General features: G+C 33.9%; 1 protein-coding gene across 1 annotated transcript in view; it reads left to right on the top strand.

Annotated features, from left to right (window-relative positions):
- The window catches only part of CSMD3 (CUB and Sushi multiple domains 3), a 1,224,761-nt gene that overhangs the window by 623,035 nt on the left and 586,713 nt on the right, over positions 1–15,013 (top strand). Inside the window, exon 12 of the mRNA XM_015145899.3 lies at positions 13,733–13,836. Coding sequence (XP_015001385.2) covers positions 13,733–13,836 — 104 coding nt within the window. The remainder of the gene's footprint in view (positions 1–13,732; positions 13,837–15,013) is intronic.

The raw sequence follows: 15,013 nt of genomic DNA, 5'->3' as shown, positions 1-15,013 counted from the left end.
ATGTTAGTCATCGGAAACCATCAGCAGATGCTTCTAAGTCAGAATAGGCTTCTTCCAAGAGAGCCTAAAGAAGAAACTGGCAAGAGCTGTGAGCTTTTGCTTTCTGTCACTGAGAGGTTTTGCAGCAGAATGGAAAATTATCTTAATGACAACCTTAGAGTTAGTGGGGGCCATGCTCAACCTTCTGGAACATTGTCTCCTACCTCAGCTACCTAACACCTCAAGAATAGTTGCAGCTGGGTTGTGAAGAGAGAGGAGGGATGTGATATTATACCTGTGTTACCCACAGCACTTGCCCTTCTTACTATTACAGCTTTTTGGTCTCCTGGAATCTCTATCCAATGTGAAAGAGTCATTTGGATGATTTAATTGCCCTCTCACAGCAAGAATCACATAATATACATATCAAAGTATAAAAATTTGTGTAATTCCTTTGTTCAGCATTACATATCTGCTTTGAATTTTAACCCCTTCTGACGTAATAGCAAAGTCACCCACATCAATGATACTAGGGGTAAGCATTGAAGGGAGCAACATCTGCAGAGATAGGATGTAGTAGCTCCATCCTTTTTTTTTTTTTTCTTGTTAAGACCTCTTCTGTATTCACCCTATACATTATCAGGCTGTGATGCTCTCTAACATCCAAGGACAGGCATAAAACACCTCATGTGTCTTCGAGTGGTCAGATGAATACCAATACTATAACTCTTAGCTAGACATTACCTGGGAAATCCTATATTTTTACAGTGTAGAACCTGGGACTGCAATCAATTTTTTTAAAAGACAAATGTGCTAACATCAGGAAGCTTCTACTTAGCACTTTAAAGAGACAATAAAATGATAAACACAGAAATAAATAATCATAATGTAAAGAAATCACCCTTAATGTAATAAAAAGGAAGCCCCTTAGAAATGTCAAAAATAGTTTTCTGAGCAGATGATTTTTAAGCCAATATTATAGAATGACAAGGAACTGGCAATGCAGAGAGAAGAGTGTCTGAGACAGAATTAGTCCTCATAAAGGATTTTTATGGCCCTGATGTCGTCTAGAAACTAAAAAGATAACAGGGGCCCTTGGCATAGTGGGTAAAGAGGAGAATGGACATCATGGAGACTGTAGAACTAAAGAAAGGTCAGATCGTAGAGGGCCCTCTGAGAGTTATTCAAATATAGAATGAGAAACCACTGATAAATGTGATATCTAAATAATTCCTCTTTTCATTCAGATTTCTCTCAAGTTTCTCACCCTCACCTCCTCTATCACTGAACACCTCCACCATTCTCTATCATCTTCCCTTGATTTCTTTTTCTTTTTTTTTTTAATTATACTTTAAGTTCTAGGGTACATGTGCACAACGTGCAGGTTTGTTACATTTGTATACATGTGCCATGTTTGTGTGCTGCACCTATTAGGTATATCTCCTAATGCTATCCCTGCCCCCCACCCACAATAGCACCTGGTGTGTGATGATCCCTTTCCTGTGTCCAAGTGATCTCATTGTTCAATTCCCACCTATGAGTGAGAACATGCGGTATTTGGTTTTCTGTTCTTGCAATGGTTTGCTGAGAATGATGGTTTCCAGCTGCATCCGTGTCCCTACAAAGGACACAAACTCATCCTTTTTTTATGGTTGCATAGTATTCCATGGTGTATATGTGCCACATTTTCTTAATCCAGCCTGTCACTGATGGACATTTGGGTTGATTCCAAGTCTTTGCTATTGTGAATAGTGCTGCAATAAACATACGTGTGCATGTGTCTTTATAGCAGCATGACTTAAAATCCTTTGGGCATATCACCAGTAGTGGGATGGCTGGGTCAAATGGTATTTCTAGTTCTAGATCCTTGAGGAATCGGCACACTGTTTACCACAATATTTGAACTAGTTTACAGTCCCACCAACAGTGTAAAACTGTTCCTATTTCTCCACATCCTCTTCAGCACCTGTTGTTTCCTGATTTTTTAATGATTGCCATTCTAACTGGTGTGAGATGGTATCTCATTGTGGTTTTGATTTGCATTTCTCTTATGGCGAGTGATGATGAGCATTTTTTTATGTGTCTGTTGGCTGTATGAATGTCTTCTTTTGAGAAGTGTCTGTTCATATCCTTTGCCCACTTTTTGATGGGGTTGTTTGATTTTTCTTGTAAATTTGATTGAGTTCTTTATAGGTTCTGGATAGTAGAGGATGTGGAGAAATAAGAACACTTTTACACTGTTGGTGGGACTGTAAACTAGTTCAACTATCATGGAAAACAGTGTGGCGATTCCTCAAGGATCTAGAACTAGAAATACCATTTGACCCAGCCATCCCATTACTGGGTGTATACCCAAAGGATTATAAATCATGCTGCTATAAAGACACATGCACATGTATGTTTATTGCGGTACTATTCACAACAGCAAAGACTTGGAATCAACCCAAATGTCCATCAGTGACAGACTGGATTAAGAAAATGTGGCACATATACACCATGGAATACTATGCAGCCATAAAAAAGGATGAGTTCGTGTTCTTTGTAAGAACATGGATGCAGCTGGAAACCATCATTCTCAGCAAACTATCGCAAGTACAGAAAACCAAACACCACATGTTCTCACTCATAGGTGGGAATTGAACAATGAGATCACTTGGACACAGGAAGGGGAACATCATGCACCGGGGCCTATTGTGGGGAGAAGGGAGCAGGGAGGGATAGCATTAGGAGATATACCTAATGTAAGTGACGTGTTAATGGATGCAGCACACCAACGTGGCACATGTATACATATGTAACAAACCTGCACATTGTGCACATGTACCCCAGAACTTAAAGTATAATATTAAAAAAAAGAAATTACATAAACAAAAGTAAAGTTAGCAGCAAAGACCATGAATTGAGAAGCTGGTATCTTACATCCTTTCTTTTTGGTCTCATAAGAAAAATAACAAGGAAAAACTGAGGCTAGAATTAAAACTCATTGCACAGTTCATTATGTATGAAAGTATATAAATATCTGTATATCACTACTATAGTTTTGTGTCTAATCATTTTGAACAAACCTTTCATTTTCTCAAAGTCTGGAGTCAAACATTTTTTATATTAAAATAGATACAGATAAATAAATGAAAAGAGAGGTATCCTAGACCATGATGACCCTATTTTTAATAAGGGACAAAAACTAGGAAAAGAGTCCTTCTTAGCAAATTTATTTTAATTAACCTCATACATATCTGTTTTTCAAAATATTTTGAATATATATGACCTAACTTACACAAATTTGTAATGAATAATCTCTTAAAACCAAGAATATTATCTGCAAGGATTTTCCTCAAAATCTGTAAATTCAAGTTGATCGTTTATATGTATTATGGAATTTAAATTATATGCTCCAGTAGCTAAGCATGAATAAATGATGCGAAAGAACCAATGGTTTTGTACTGTTGTGTTATGGATTTAATATTTGATGAATTTTTCATTTTATGTAGCTTTTTCCCTTCAGTGAAACATTTGTCGTCCTTTATTTAATCTGTCATTGTTACATACCAGGAATCCCCTAAAGGAGAAGACCAGTGTACAGATATTAAAGGCATAGAAAAATAAAACAAAGCTAAAAGCTTTCATCACTCCATCAATAGCTCTCGGTGTCCCCACACTCTCCTCCACCCCGTATCTAAAATATGATCCCTTGCAAGAATTGAAACTGTTAACCTGATACTGGCAGCAAATTGGATGAGCCTAGAGAATTCCCTGAGGTGGCACTTCTCACTGTTGAATGGTGTAGCCTAGAGTCTTGGGATACATATTCTGTAATAAAATATGTAAGTAAAATATTAAATATTGCAGTTCATAATTCTTCTAGAATGAGATATGTATTCTTTTCTCTAAAATGATATTACTTTCAAATGAATAAAGGAATTTTCACGTGTCATACTTTAAGCATTTTATATCATACAATATTTACCTATTTCACAAATTTCATATGTTTACCTTTGTATATTTATTTTTAAATAGCTAATTTAGGATGATTATTATTTAAATATCATTAACATGAATTGTCCATATGCATGTGAAATGTATGTCATTTATAATACATGCCACAAAAGCAACCAAGTTTTAGGATTATTCTGAATTATATGATTTTTCAATAAAGGTACTCCATATTCTGCTCTCTCTAAATTAGACATTTATAAGCAATAACATTTGATAAGACAGTCCTGCCAAGGCATGGTTTTTATGTGTGCCTTTGAATAATGCTTTCAAATGTATGGAGAAAAAGGAAAAAAAAAACTATTATAATTATTTTAATTTGGAGCAAAGAAACCTTAACTGAATCCACTCTTCTCCATCCCTGCTTCGACAGCCCAAGTTTAGGTCCTCAATCTCTCTACCTCTGCCCTGTTATCCTTCAAACCCAGATTGTTCCTGCTGCCAAAGTGAGCACGTAAAAAATTAAATATAACCCTTTCAACTTCGTTCAAAATCGTAATTTGCTGCTTTTCATATACTTCTATATGTATGGACTTAAGTTCAAAGTCCCTAACATGGTCTGTTTTCTGCCTTCATTTCTAGTGTTCCTTCTCATCATTTTTTGCCTCACAGTTCATGTTTCAGAAACAAAAATAATATTTTTTTCACTATGCCATATTTCACATTCTTCCCTAGAATGTTCTTTCCCAGTTCCCAACTCCACCTTCATTGGCAGTGTCTGGGGTTTTCCATCTCAAGGGATTATTTCCTCTTTACTCTCCAACTGGATTGAGTGACTGTCATCTCTGCTAATATAACCCAGTGTGTCCATATCTCAAAGCAGTCAACACAGGGTATTGTATTCATCTTGCTTATGTCACGTTTCCCTCATTGGACTATGATTGCCAAGGTATAGAAAGTATATGAAGAAAGAAGTGCTTTAATTAGATGTCAAGTTGATTGTGTAACATGGTATTTGCATACCTTAAGATTAATTGAAGTTTTTATATTTTGTAATTATACATATATAATGCATTTTGATTTCCACACTGGGTAGCAAAAATAGTTGTTAATCTTAGAGTGACTTATTGCCATTCTGAAATAATCATAACGGAGAAAAGCTGCTCCCAGAAAAGGTAAATTTTTAGCAGCATAGAGTTTGGGGGAAAAACTCTTATCTTGGAATCAAATGGGATTGCTGATAAAAGAACTTTATCCTCAAGATTCATTGTGAACAGACGTGAACACCTATTTTAAGATAATTGACATAGCTAATAACAACTACCATTTATGAGGCCCTACAAGCATCCTATGTATTATTTTATAATCTTTGCTTATTGTAATACATATTTCTTTTTTTTTTAAATTAATTTATTATTATTATACTTTAAGTTGTAGGGTACATGTGCATAACGTGCAGGTTTGTTACATATGTATACTTGTGCCATGTTGGTGTGCTGCACCCATCAACTCGTCATTTATATCAGGTATAACTCCCAGTGCAATCCCTCCCCCCTCCCCCCTCCCCATGATAGGCCCCGGTGTGTGATGTTCCCCTTCCTGAGTCCAAGTGATCTCATTGTTCAGTTCCCACCTATGAGTGAGAACATGCGGTGTTTGGTTTTCTGTTCTTGTGATAGTTTGCTAAGAATGATGGTTTCCAGCTGCATCCATGTCCCTACAAAGGACACAAACTCATCCTTTTTTATGGCTGCATAGTATTCCATGGTGTATATGTGCCACATTTTCTTAATCCAATCTGTCACTGATGGACATTTGGGTCTAAAACACCAAAAGCAACAGCAGCAAAAGCCAAAATTGACAAATGGGATCTAATTAAACTAAAGAGCTTCTGCACAGCAAAAGAAACTACCATCAGAGTGAACAGGCAACCTACAGAATGGGAGAAAAGTTTTGCAATCTACACATCTGACAAAGGGCTAATATCCAGAACCTACAAAGAACTCAAACAAATTTACAAGAAAAAAACAAACAACCCCATCAAAAAGTGGGCAAAGGATATGAACAGACGTTTCTCAAAAGAAGACATTCATACAGCCAACAGACACATGTAATACATATTTCAACCTTAAAATATGAATTATAAACACTATTTTGTATATGTTACAGAATTGCTCAAGACAATATAACATTTTTTGAGAGAAATGGGGCTATAATCCCAGGCTTTTCCCATGGACTTATCTATATCATCCTGTCTCACTAATGAGTATAGCTTGGTATTGGTATTGACATTAGTTAAAGCATCATTAATTTGTTTGGTTAAACATCATCAAAGGCTAATTTGAATGTTGTACTAATTATGTAAATTAAAAATGACTAATATTGTGAAATTTCTTCAGCTTCCAGAATTATTTTGAATTAAAAAATACAGACTTTACCATAGAACACAAAATAACTTATATCAATAGACACTTTCTATATTTTTCCCAAGGAATTTATGTAATATTTATTAATTGTTAGCTTTCAGAAATTGTCTCTCCCTGCCATCACTATTTAATACATGAGGCATATGCCAGACATCAAAGAACATATTTATGAACTATATTATGATAACAACATGATATGAGGTATTTGGGATACACAGAAAGTATTTTCTAAATTTCAGAACTTTGTTAACGTAGAATAGGGTGATGTTTAAGCAGATAATCACTATCGTCAAGCAAACCTGAAGTTTAGTTTCATCACCAGTAGCCAAATAAACATGGGAAAATTACTTGGGCAAAACATTCCTTTAAACTGAGAAGTTATTAAAACCATGTATTCATTGGAATGTCTTCAATTTACATATGGGAAACCTCAAGTCAAATGACTTAAATAATAAGAAAATGCAATATTTAAAAAGCATACTGACCAGAAGCATGCAAGCCCCCCACACACAGAAAAACACCATTCCTAGGTTCTGGACATCTCAATATGTAGTTTGGCTTTGTCTTCAAACTACGTATTGTGAGATGGCTGTAATAGCTCAATACATTCAGATAGAATTACCTCAAAGCAGACTGATTTTTTGTACTTTTTGAAAACCAAGAAATCATTTTGCAAAAGCTCCTCTGCAAATTGCTAATCATCTTCCAGTGGCCAGAATTAGGTCAAATATGTATAATCTAATCACTGACAAATGGAATGGGACATAGAGTGATTAGGACCCATCTCAGGAGACTCAGAATTGGATGAGCAGTCCCTGAGCATTAGGATGTACAGAAAAGGATACACGGGAACAAAATATATGTCCTGTTGAGAAGAAAAGTCAAGGGCAAATAAGGAAGGTGGCTGTTGGGTAAGCAATCAATAGCATCTGCCACATTTTCCCCTTTGGTTATCAAATACCTCTCCAGACCCATCTTTCTTCTCCCGCATTCACTTTGGAAAAAATACTTACATAAAACATATTTTCTATCTGCATTAATAGAGAAAACCTAAAATTTCAGCCATTTACTACATGCAAAGATATGTCCAGAATCCCTAAGTGATACACTAGCTTCTCCATTATATCTACAGGTAATTCCTCACTGTCTAAAGACCTGTGGCTAAAAGGCCAAATCCAATATAAAAGTATAGAAAACAAACAGGGTAACTTCCCTAAGAACTCCCATTCAGAAGAAGAGAGAATTGAAGCTATACAATGGTTACTGGGTCATAGAACAATATCATATCCTTCTGGATAAGACTAGTGAACATTGACTTCTCTAGAAATGGAATGAGTTCCTAGAAAAGCTTGGAATGTAATAGAATCTATTTACCTTGTCATAGTGCTCCACAGCTTCTGGCTCTGACTCCTGGGAGGATTCATTTTTACCTGTTGGACAAGACTGCTGTGCTCTAGAATTTCAGTGCCACTACATATTACAACCACTGTTGCCCCTGAAACTGTATGTTTCTGCTGCTTTTGACAATCTTTGCCAGAATCCAATCTTTGTTTCCTTATTTATACACTTAAGATGTGTATCTGATTGATAAGGGAATCTTAGTTATCATACCTGTACACTGGATACAATGAATAATGGGGAGTCTAGGATCTGACCATATTGGGAGGTATGCTGTACTTCCTACCAAGATTCCTAATTTCCCAGACGAAAGGAGGATATTCAGGTGCTGGGCAGCCAGAATAATGTATAGATGTACACAACATAGACTTTTAGGGTCAAAATAAAAGAATGCATTTATAATTCTGAGACCACTGTTTTATGTAATATAAATATATTCCATTTAAAAAAATTCATGTTAATGGGTATTAAGTGGGAATTCCACATGGCTTCAGAAATAATGACAATGTAGAAGTTATGGTATTAAATTATCAGTGCAAGATTCACAGAATGAAGATTATGAGACATAGCTTCTGTACCAGTTTTAACAAAATATCCTGTAAAAACCTATGTATTGAGCCTTATGAGAAATTGATCTACCAAGTATTTAATATTTAATGCTATCTATGGATTTTTTACTTCTGGAAAGTCAGTGTTAAAAAGCATTATGTTATTTTTAATTGACTTCATTAGTAGATTAAATAGTTTAATTCCAACCTCAATAAGCAACACTAAACAATCCAGTTAGAATCACCATTCCACAATGGAAATCAAGAGAGTGACTTACTTGGTTTAAAAAAAATAAAGACAATTATACATTATTTAAATACTTTAAGAGCATATTTTATTATTACAGTTTTTTTTTTCATTAGTCCTATGTGCTAAATGCAATTTATGTTTTTGTTTATTTACTCCACAAATGATTAGGAAGAAGTAAAGCAGGCAAAATGTATGGCATTCTTTTTACACTAAATGCATAATATTTTTCCTATTTTCTTACTAAATGTTTCTGCCCTACTACCAAATAAACATGTAGAAGAAGCATTCCTATTATACTGATGACTATTTGTTGATTTTTTTATATTAACTTTTCTATATTATACAAAAATAAATGGGTGGAAATGTCTATTTGGTCACTTTCATATTATTAAAGTATCAATAAAGAAGGAAAATTTTACATCAGACTACTGATGCTACTTATTACATTATAGCATGAACAAGTTTTCTTGTCAATTTGTTTTTGTTTTCCTAAGTTTTATTTATACATTCTATTAAAGGTATTTTTCTTTTAACCTATCTCAATATGCTATGTTGGGGTTTTACTGTAATGCCTTACTTATATTAATGGCTTCAAATAAGGCAAAGGTAATTTTAAATTTTTTTAATGTACAAGTTTTACTTCTGTGAACTATTTCAATAATAATGTTAAAAATAAGCATAAATGAATCAAACTAAAATGAATGTATTATAAAAATTCAATCAGAATATTCTAGCTTCTCAGTAATTGTGTGTAATTGAAACTGTTCAAGAATTACAAGTGTCTAAAAATTCAATGACAGCTCAGTGGTTAAGTGCTTATCCAAAAGTATATGGATTAGTTAGTAATTAATTCATCACTTAATTTAAAGTGAGATAGAGCTCTCATTGTTGCATATATACATGCAAGAGTCTCAGTTACAATTTCGGCAAAATAAGATCTACCATTCTATGGGTGTCCAAAGTCTTTAGGACATGATTATACAATAATGGATATCAAGAGTTTGGCATAGAACTAGCAATCAATCAGGCAGTCATTTATTAGACACTTAATTTGTATCCACCAGCCTATTAGAGTTTTAAGTCATATGAAAGGAGACATTCTCTAATTTTAATTATAGTTCACTCATAGATCTACTGTGAAATAGGTTGGGGTGATGAAGATCATGGGATTTATCCTTTTGGCAGGATGACAGATGAGGTACTTTGAGAGTTACTCTCTCTGAAATATAAGAAACATAGTAATGTTCATGTCATTATTAGTTCACAAGAAAACAAAAGAAATGTATAAAACTATGAATAAATACCATGCAAACAAACATACAGACACACACACACATACACACACAGACATACAAACATATATATTGGAGGCATTCCCTCTTGAATGAGGTACAATTTAATGAGGCCAGTTGTCATCTGTTCTAGTAAACATTTTACCAGATATACAAGAAAGTTAAGATTTTAAAATTACATAATTTGTAAAAGAAGAACCTAAAATATTATTTACAGAAGACATGCTTGCTATGTAAGAAACTAAAAATAATTTACAAATGTTTTTAAATAATATGGATGCTTTATCCAGTGCCTAGTTAGATCAATAGACAAAAAAATAAATTTCATTTCTATATACCAAAAAAGTTCCAAATATAAAGATAAATACCACTTTCAATAGCAAAAAGCATTTTCAACATGTAATATATTTTAAAAAACATTATTAAAAGATATTTAGAGATCTACATAAATGAAGAGATAAGTCAGACTTGTGTGTAGGGAGATTCAATACCTTAAGATGTCAGTTCTCAACAAATCAGTTATAGATTCACTGCAATTCCAATAGAAAGCCCAAATAAATTTCTGAAGAATTTTACAAGTTGATATGTGAAAGACAAATGGTCCAAGAGTAGTCAAAATACTCCCAAAGAACAAAAGGATTAAGTTTGTGGAGTATCTGACTTATAAGATACAGTCTTATCTTATAGTAATAATAATAATAAGCCAATTTGTGGTAGTTTGGGTACATACAAACTTACCAAGAGAACAAGATCCATAATCCAAAATCCAATATACTTACATATAGAATAGTTATATATATTAGAGTTTGCTGATCATTGGAGAAAGAAGGGCTTTTTATTAAATAAAAAGTACTGAGACAACTGGGTGTTCATATTGGAGGGAAAAATGAAAGGAATACTGTGCTAACTTATATTGCTGTGTAAAAAATTACCCAAAATTAGCAACATGAAACAACGTAAATTTGTTATCTCACAGTTTCCACAGGAAAAGAGTCTAGGCATGGATATCTGGGTCTTCTTTTCAAGGTTGTACCAGGGTGAAATCAAAGCATTGGTCCGGAATGGGATCTCATTTGAAACTGTAGGGCTTCTTACAGGCTCACTTGTTGGCAGAATTCAGTTATTGTGGTTGCAGGACTTAGGCCCTCACCTTGTAAAGGGCACCACTGCTCCATGTTAAACGTGCCTTTCCACAGCATGGCAGTTTGTATCTTCAAGTCCAACAGGAGAGCATCTCTTCTGATTTTTTGTTAGCTTGTTTTTTGATCTCTTACTTCTAGACCTTCTTTTAAAGGGAATCCCCTGAATTAGTCAGGCCCACTCAGAATAATCTCCGTTTTGATGAACTTAAAGTCAACTGATTAGAGACCTTAATTACACATCTGTAATATTCCTTCACCTTTTCCATATAATATAAGCTAATCATAGGATTGATAATCCATCATCTTCATAGATCTTGCCCGCACTGAAGGGGAGGGTATCATATAGGTTATCTACACCAGGGGATTAGAATATTGGAAGACATCTTAGAATTCTGCCTCCAAAACAGTCCTACTTTGCAGTTTCTATAAAAGTCAATTCACAAAAGATAAAAGATATGAAGATACATCTGTATGAGATTGTGTCATTAATATTAATAATTTTTACCAGAGTAGGATTTGTTTATCTACTATTTTATGAGTAGATAAGTAAGTCTTACTCTGGTAAAATTAATAACTTTTTGTATCAAGTAATCTAACAAGGAAGCTGTGAACTTGAAGCTATTGCAACACATATTATGTAAGGAATTAGTACCCATAATATATAAAGCTGATCTCAACTAGTGAGCCAGGTCCAATGGTGTACTATGAGTTAGCCACAGGTAGAACTAAGATATTGATTTAACTCCCTCTATGGAACAGAAGGTCCTGGGCAAAAAATAAAAATAAAATTTCCATTATAAGCAGCTTCATCTGTTCACCTTTGTGTATTACAAATATTATTGTTTTTAAAGTGTGCTGTAATGGAATGCTTTTGGAATCACCAATATAAAGAATTCTTGCAATCAATAACAAGGAGACAAGTGGTCTGAGGAAAAAAGATGCCAAAACACAAATAGTTGTGTCACAGAAAAGGAAATATGAATGATATATAAACATATAAAAAGATATGCAACTCAATTAGTAATAAGAAACACACACACACACACACAAAAAAACAAAACAAAACAACAAAAAACACTTTTACACCTACTAGAGTTGTAGGAATAAATACATTCAATGTACGCAAATGTGAACATTTGAATTGGTAAAACAATTTTGGAAAACCATATGGGACTAGGTTATAAAATGAATTTTTGCTGTTATTACCTAGCAAGTATACTGCCTAGAGACATACTTCAAAATGTGAACCAAAAGATGTTTAATTTTGCTTATGACCATGTTGCTTATAGTAGCCAAAAAAAAAAAAAAGAAAAGAAAATGGGAAACAATGTAAATCTATATTGACAGGTAATTATCAATGGAAAGTATTTATATTTAACTATACATGGAACAAATACACATATTTTAAAAATTGTGATCATGTAGGCTGGGCATGGTGGCTCACGCCTGTAATCCCAGCACTTTGGGATGCCGAGGCAGGTGGATCACGAGGTCAGGAGATCGAGACCATGGCTAACATGGTGAAACTCCGTCTCTACTAAAAAATACAAAAAAATTAGCCAGGCATGGTGGCTGCCTATAGTCCCAGCTACTCTAGAGGCTGAGGCAGGAGAATGGCGTGAACCTGGGAGGCAGAGCTTGCAGTGAACCGAGATCGCACCACTGTATTCCAGCCTGGGCAACACAGCGAGACTCTGTCTCAAAAAAAAAAAAAAAAAAAAGAGATTATGATCATTTAAAATATATAGGTCAAAGTTTTCATTCACATGCTCTATTTAAATTTGGACAAAACAATTGCTTTAGTCAATGCAAATACTAGAATATTTTATAAAACAAGAAATATGTGTAGTCAAAAATTGTTATACAGCAAAATAACTCAGGATATAAATTCCTTTATTTTTAATTATTTTTATAATAACAAAGTAGAAAATAGTTATAAATATTACTAAAGAAATATCTTCTTCATTTATTCTCTCATAATGTGGTAACCTCAGGCATTCATTTTATCAGGTGATGAACAATAATTTATTATAAATTATTTTTTGCTCAAAACATGACTATATGTAGGACACTATGTAATTTTATGTAATTTCTTTCTGTACTGATTCTTAATTACATCTTTTCAATATTTTAGCTATTTTTAAAATTGCAATTTAATTAAATTTGAATTTTTGCATAGCTATATAAGCAATATATGAATATATGAGTATATTTTAGTAAGAAATAATGCTGAATTACATACCATGGTGTAGTGTGCCTCTCAAAGTATTGTGTTCCCAGTTTTGCCACTCATTTTAATATATTTGAGGAATTCTGTTACCAAAGGATACATAAAAATAAACTTGATACCATTCTGGCAATCTAGATTCAAGTTTAGCTCTAACAAATTGTAAGCTTTACTACTTAATGGAAATAGCACACTCTGTTTCTGCACGTTAACTTTATAAAATATACATGCAAATGTGTGGAAAACCACTCTCCACCTACATATACTTTTTATAAAGCCTTCTTAGAGTAGATTTGCTTTAATCATTCTTCAAATAAGAGTATTCTATAAGCAGAAACCATGAAATTTCATTGAACATTTAATGCAGAAAAATACAATACAGTTATATATATATATATATAACTGCTTGTGTGTGTGTGTGTGTGTATGTGTGTGTGTGGAGAGACAAAGAATGCTTTTCTGTTATTGCTTTTTCTGTTGTTTCTATTACATAATACAATATATTTAAGGAAGGTGTATGTTTCTGTTTACTACTAGGTTATCCAGATAAATTTTGAAGAATTTGATCTGGAGATTGGCTATGATACCTTGACAATTGGTGATGGGGGTGAAGTTGGAGATCCTAGGACCGTGCTCCAAGTGTAAGTTCCCAATGTTTCATTTTTGCCTTAGCCTATCGAGTACTAATAAAATTTTACTTTCAAATTATTGTTTTACATTGATCGCTCCCACTACTACAGGCAGAAGATGAACAGTAACTTAGTTATTATTAGTAACTTTCATAGAATCTGTTAGTGCTTCTTCAGTGAGATTTAAGGCACTTTGGCTCAGTTCAATTGGGCTTCGCTAACAAAATGCAGTAAACTGGGTGACTTATAAACAATAAAAATGTATTTCTTATAGTTCTTGCTGCTAAGAAGTACCAGATTAAGGTGTCAACAGATTTGATGTCTGGTGAGGGCTTGCTCATCTAACCTGATGCTTCTCAAAATAGAGTCTTTTTGCATCACAAATGCATCACAAATACTTGGTGCACATTTGAAAATGTAGAATTTTAGGCCCTCAAGCCAAACTTAGTGAATCAGCATCTCCAGGATGTGAATTTATCAATCTATATTTTAACAGACTCCCTGCATGATCCTTATGCACATCAAAGTTTGAGAACAACTGATATAAATGTTAAAAAAATTAGTATCAGCATAGACAGCTACTAGTGGTAATGCCCTTATTGTGTGGGTTTGTGTATTTCTTACTGTATACATTGACTAAAGGTAAGCTAATTTTTTTTTCCTTTTTTTCTTTTCCTTTTCATTCTCTTCTCCCTCTTCTTTTTATTTTCTTTTTAATTTTAAAAGAAGGCCTCCTAGAACTATTATTCCAGAATCCTGTAATAAACCAGAATCCTGTAATAAACCAGGGGTTAACCTCATAACCACACATAGTATATTATAGACCCCAATATTACTGCTCTTTAGTCTTATTTTTCTAGAAAACAAAGCAAATACAAAACTTACTCACCTTTCTTCATGCACCCTTGACCTCAACTTCAACCTCTCTCCCCTGTCTGCAACACGGATATCATTGATCAACATGATTTACTTGTCTATCTCTGGCCTACTACAGTTCCATTTTGTGTTTCCTAAGGTGTGATGGACAAATGGGCCAGCATTTTACATGCTTTACATGTTCAGTTATTAGTTCGTTTTCACATTGCTTTAAAGAACTACCTGAGAATGGGTTATTTATGAAGAAAAGACATTTAATTTACTTTCAGTTCCACAGGCTTAACAGGAAGCATGACTGGGAGGCCTCGGGAAA

The sequence above is a fragment of the Macaca mulatta genome, chromosome 8 (genome assembly GCF_049350105.2).
Source record: "Macaca mulatta isolate MMU2019108-1 chromosome 8, T2T-MMU8v2.0, whole genome shotgun sequence".
In the NCBI taxonomy this organism is placed as follows: domain Eukaryota; kingdom Metazoa; phylum Chordata; class Mammalia; order Primates; family Cercopithecidae; genus Macaca; species Macaca mulatta.
The sequence above is the reverse complement of the archived record's forward strand: the minus strand, read 5'-3'. Positions and strand labels throughout refer to the sequence as shown.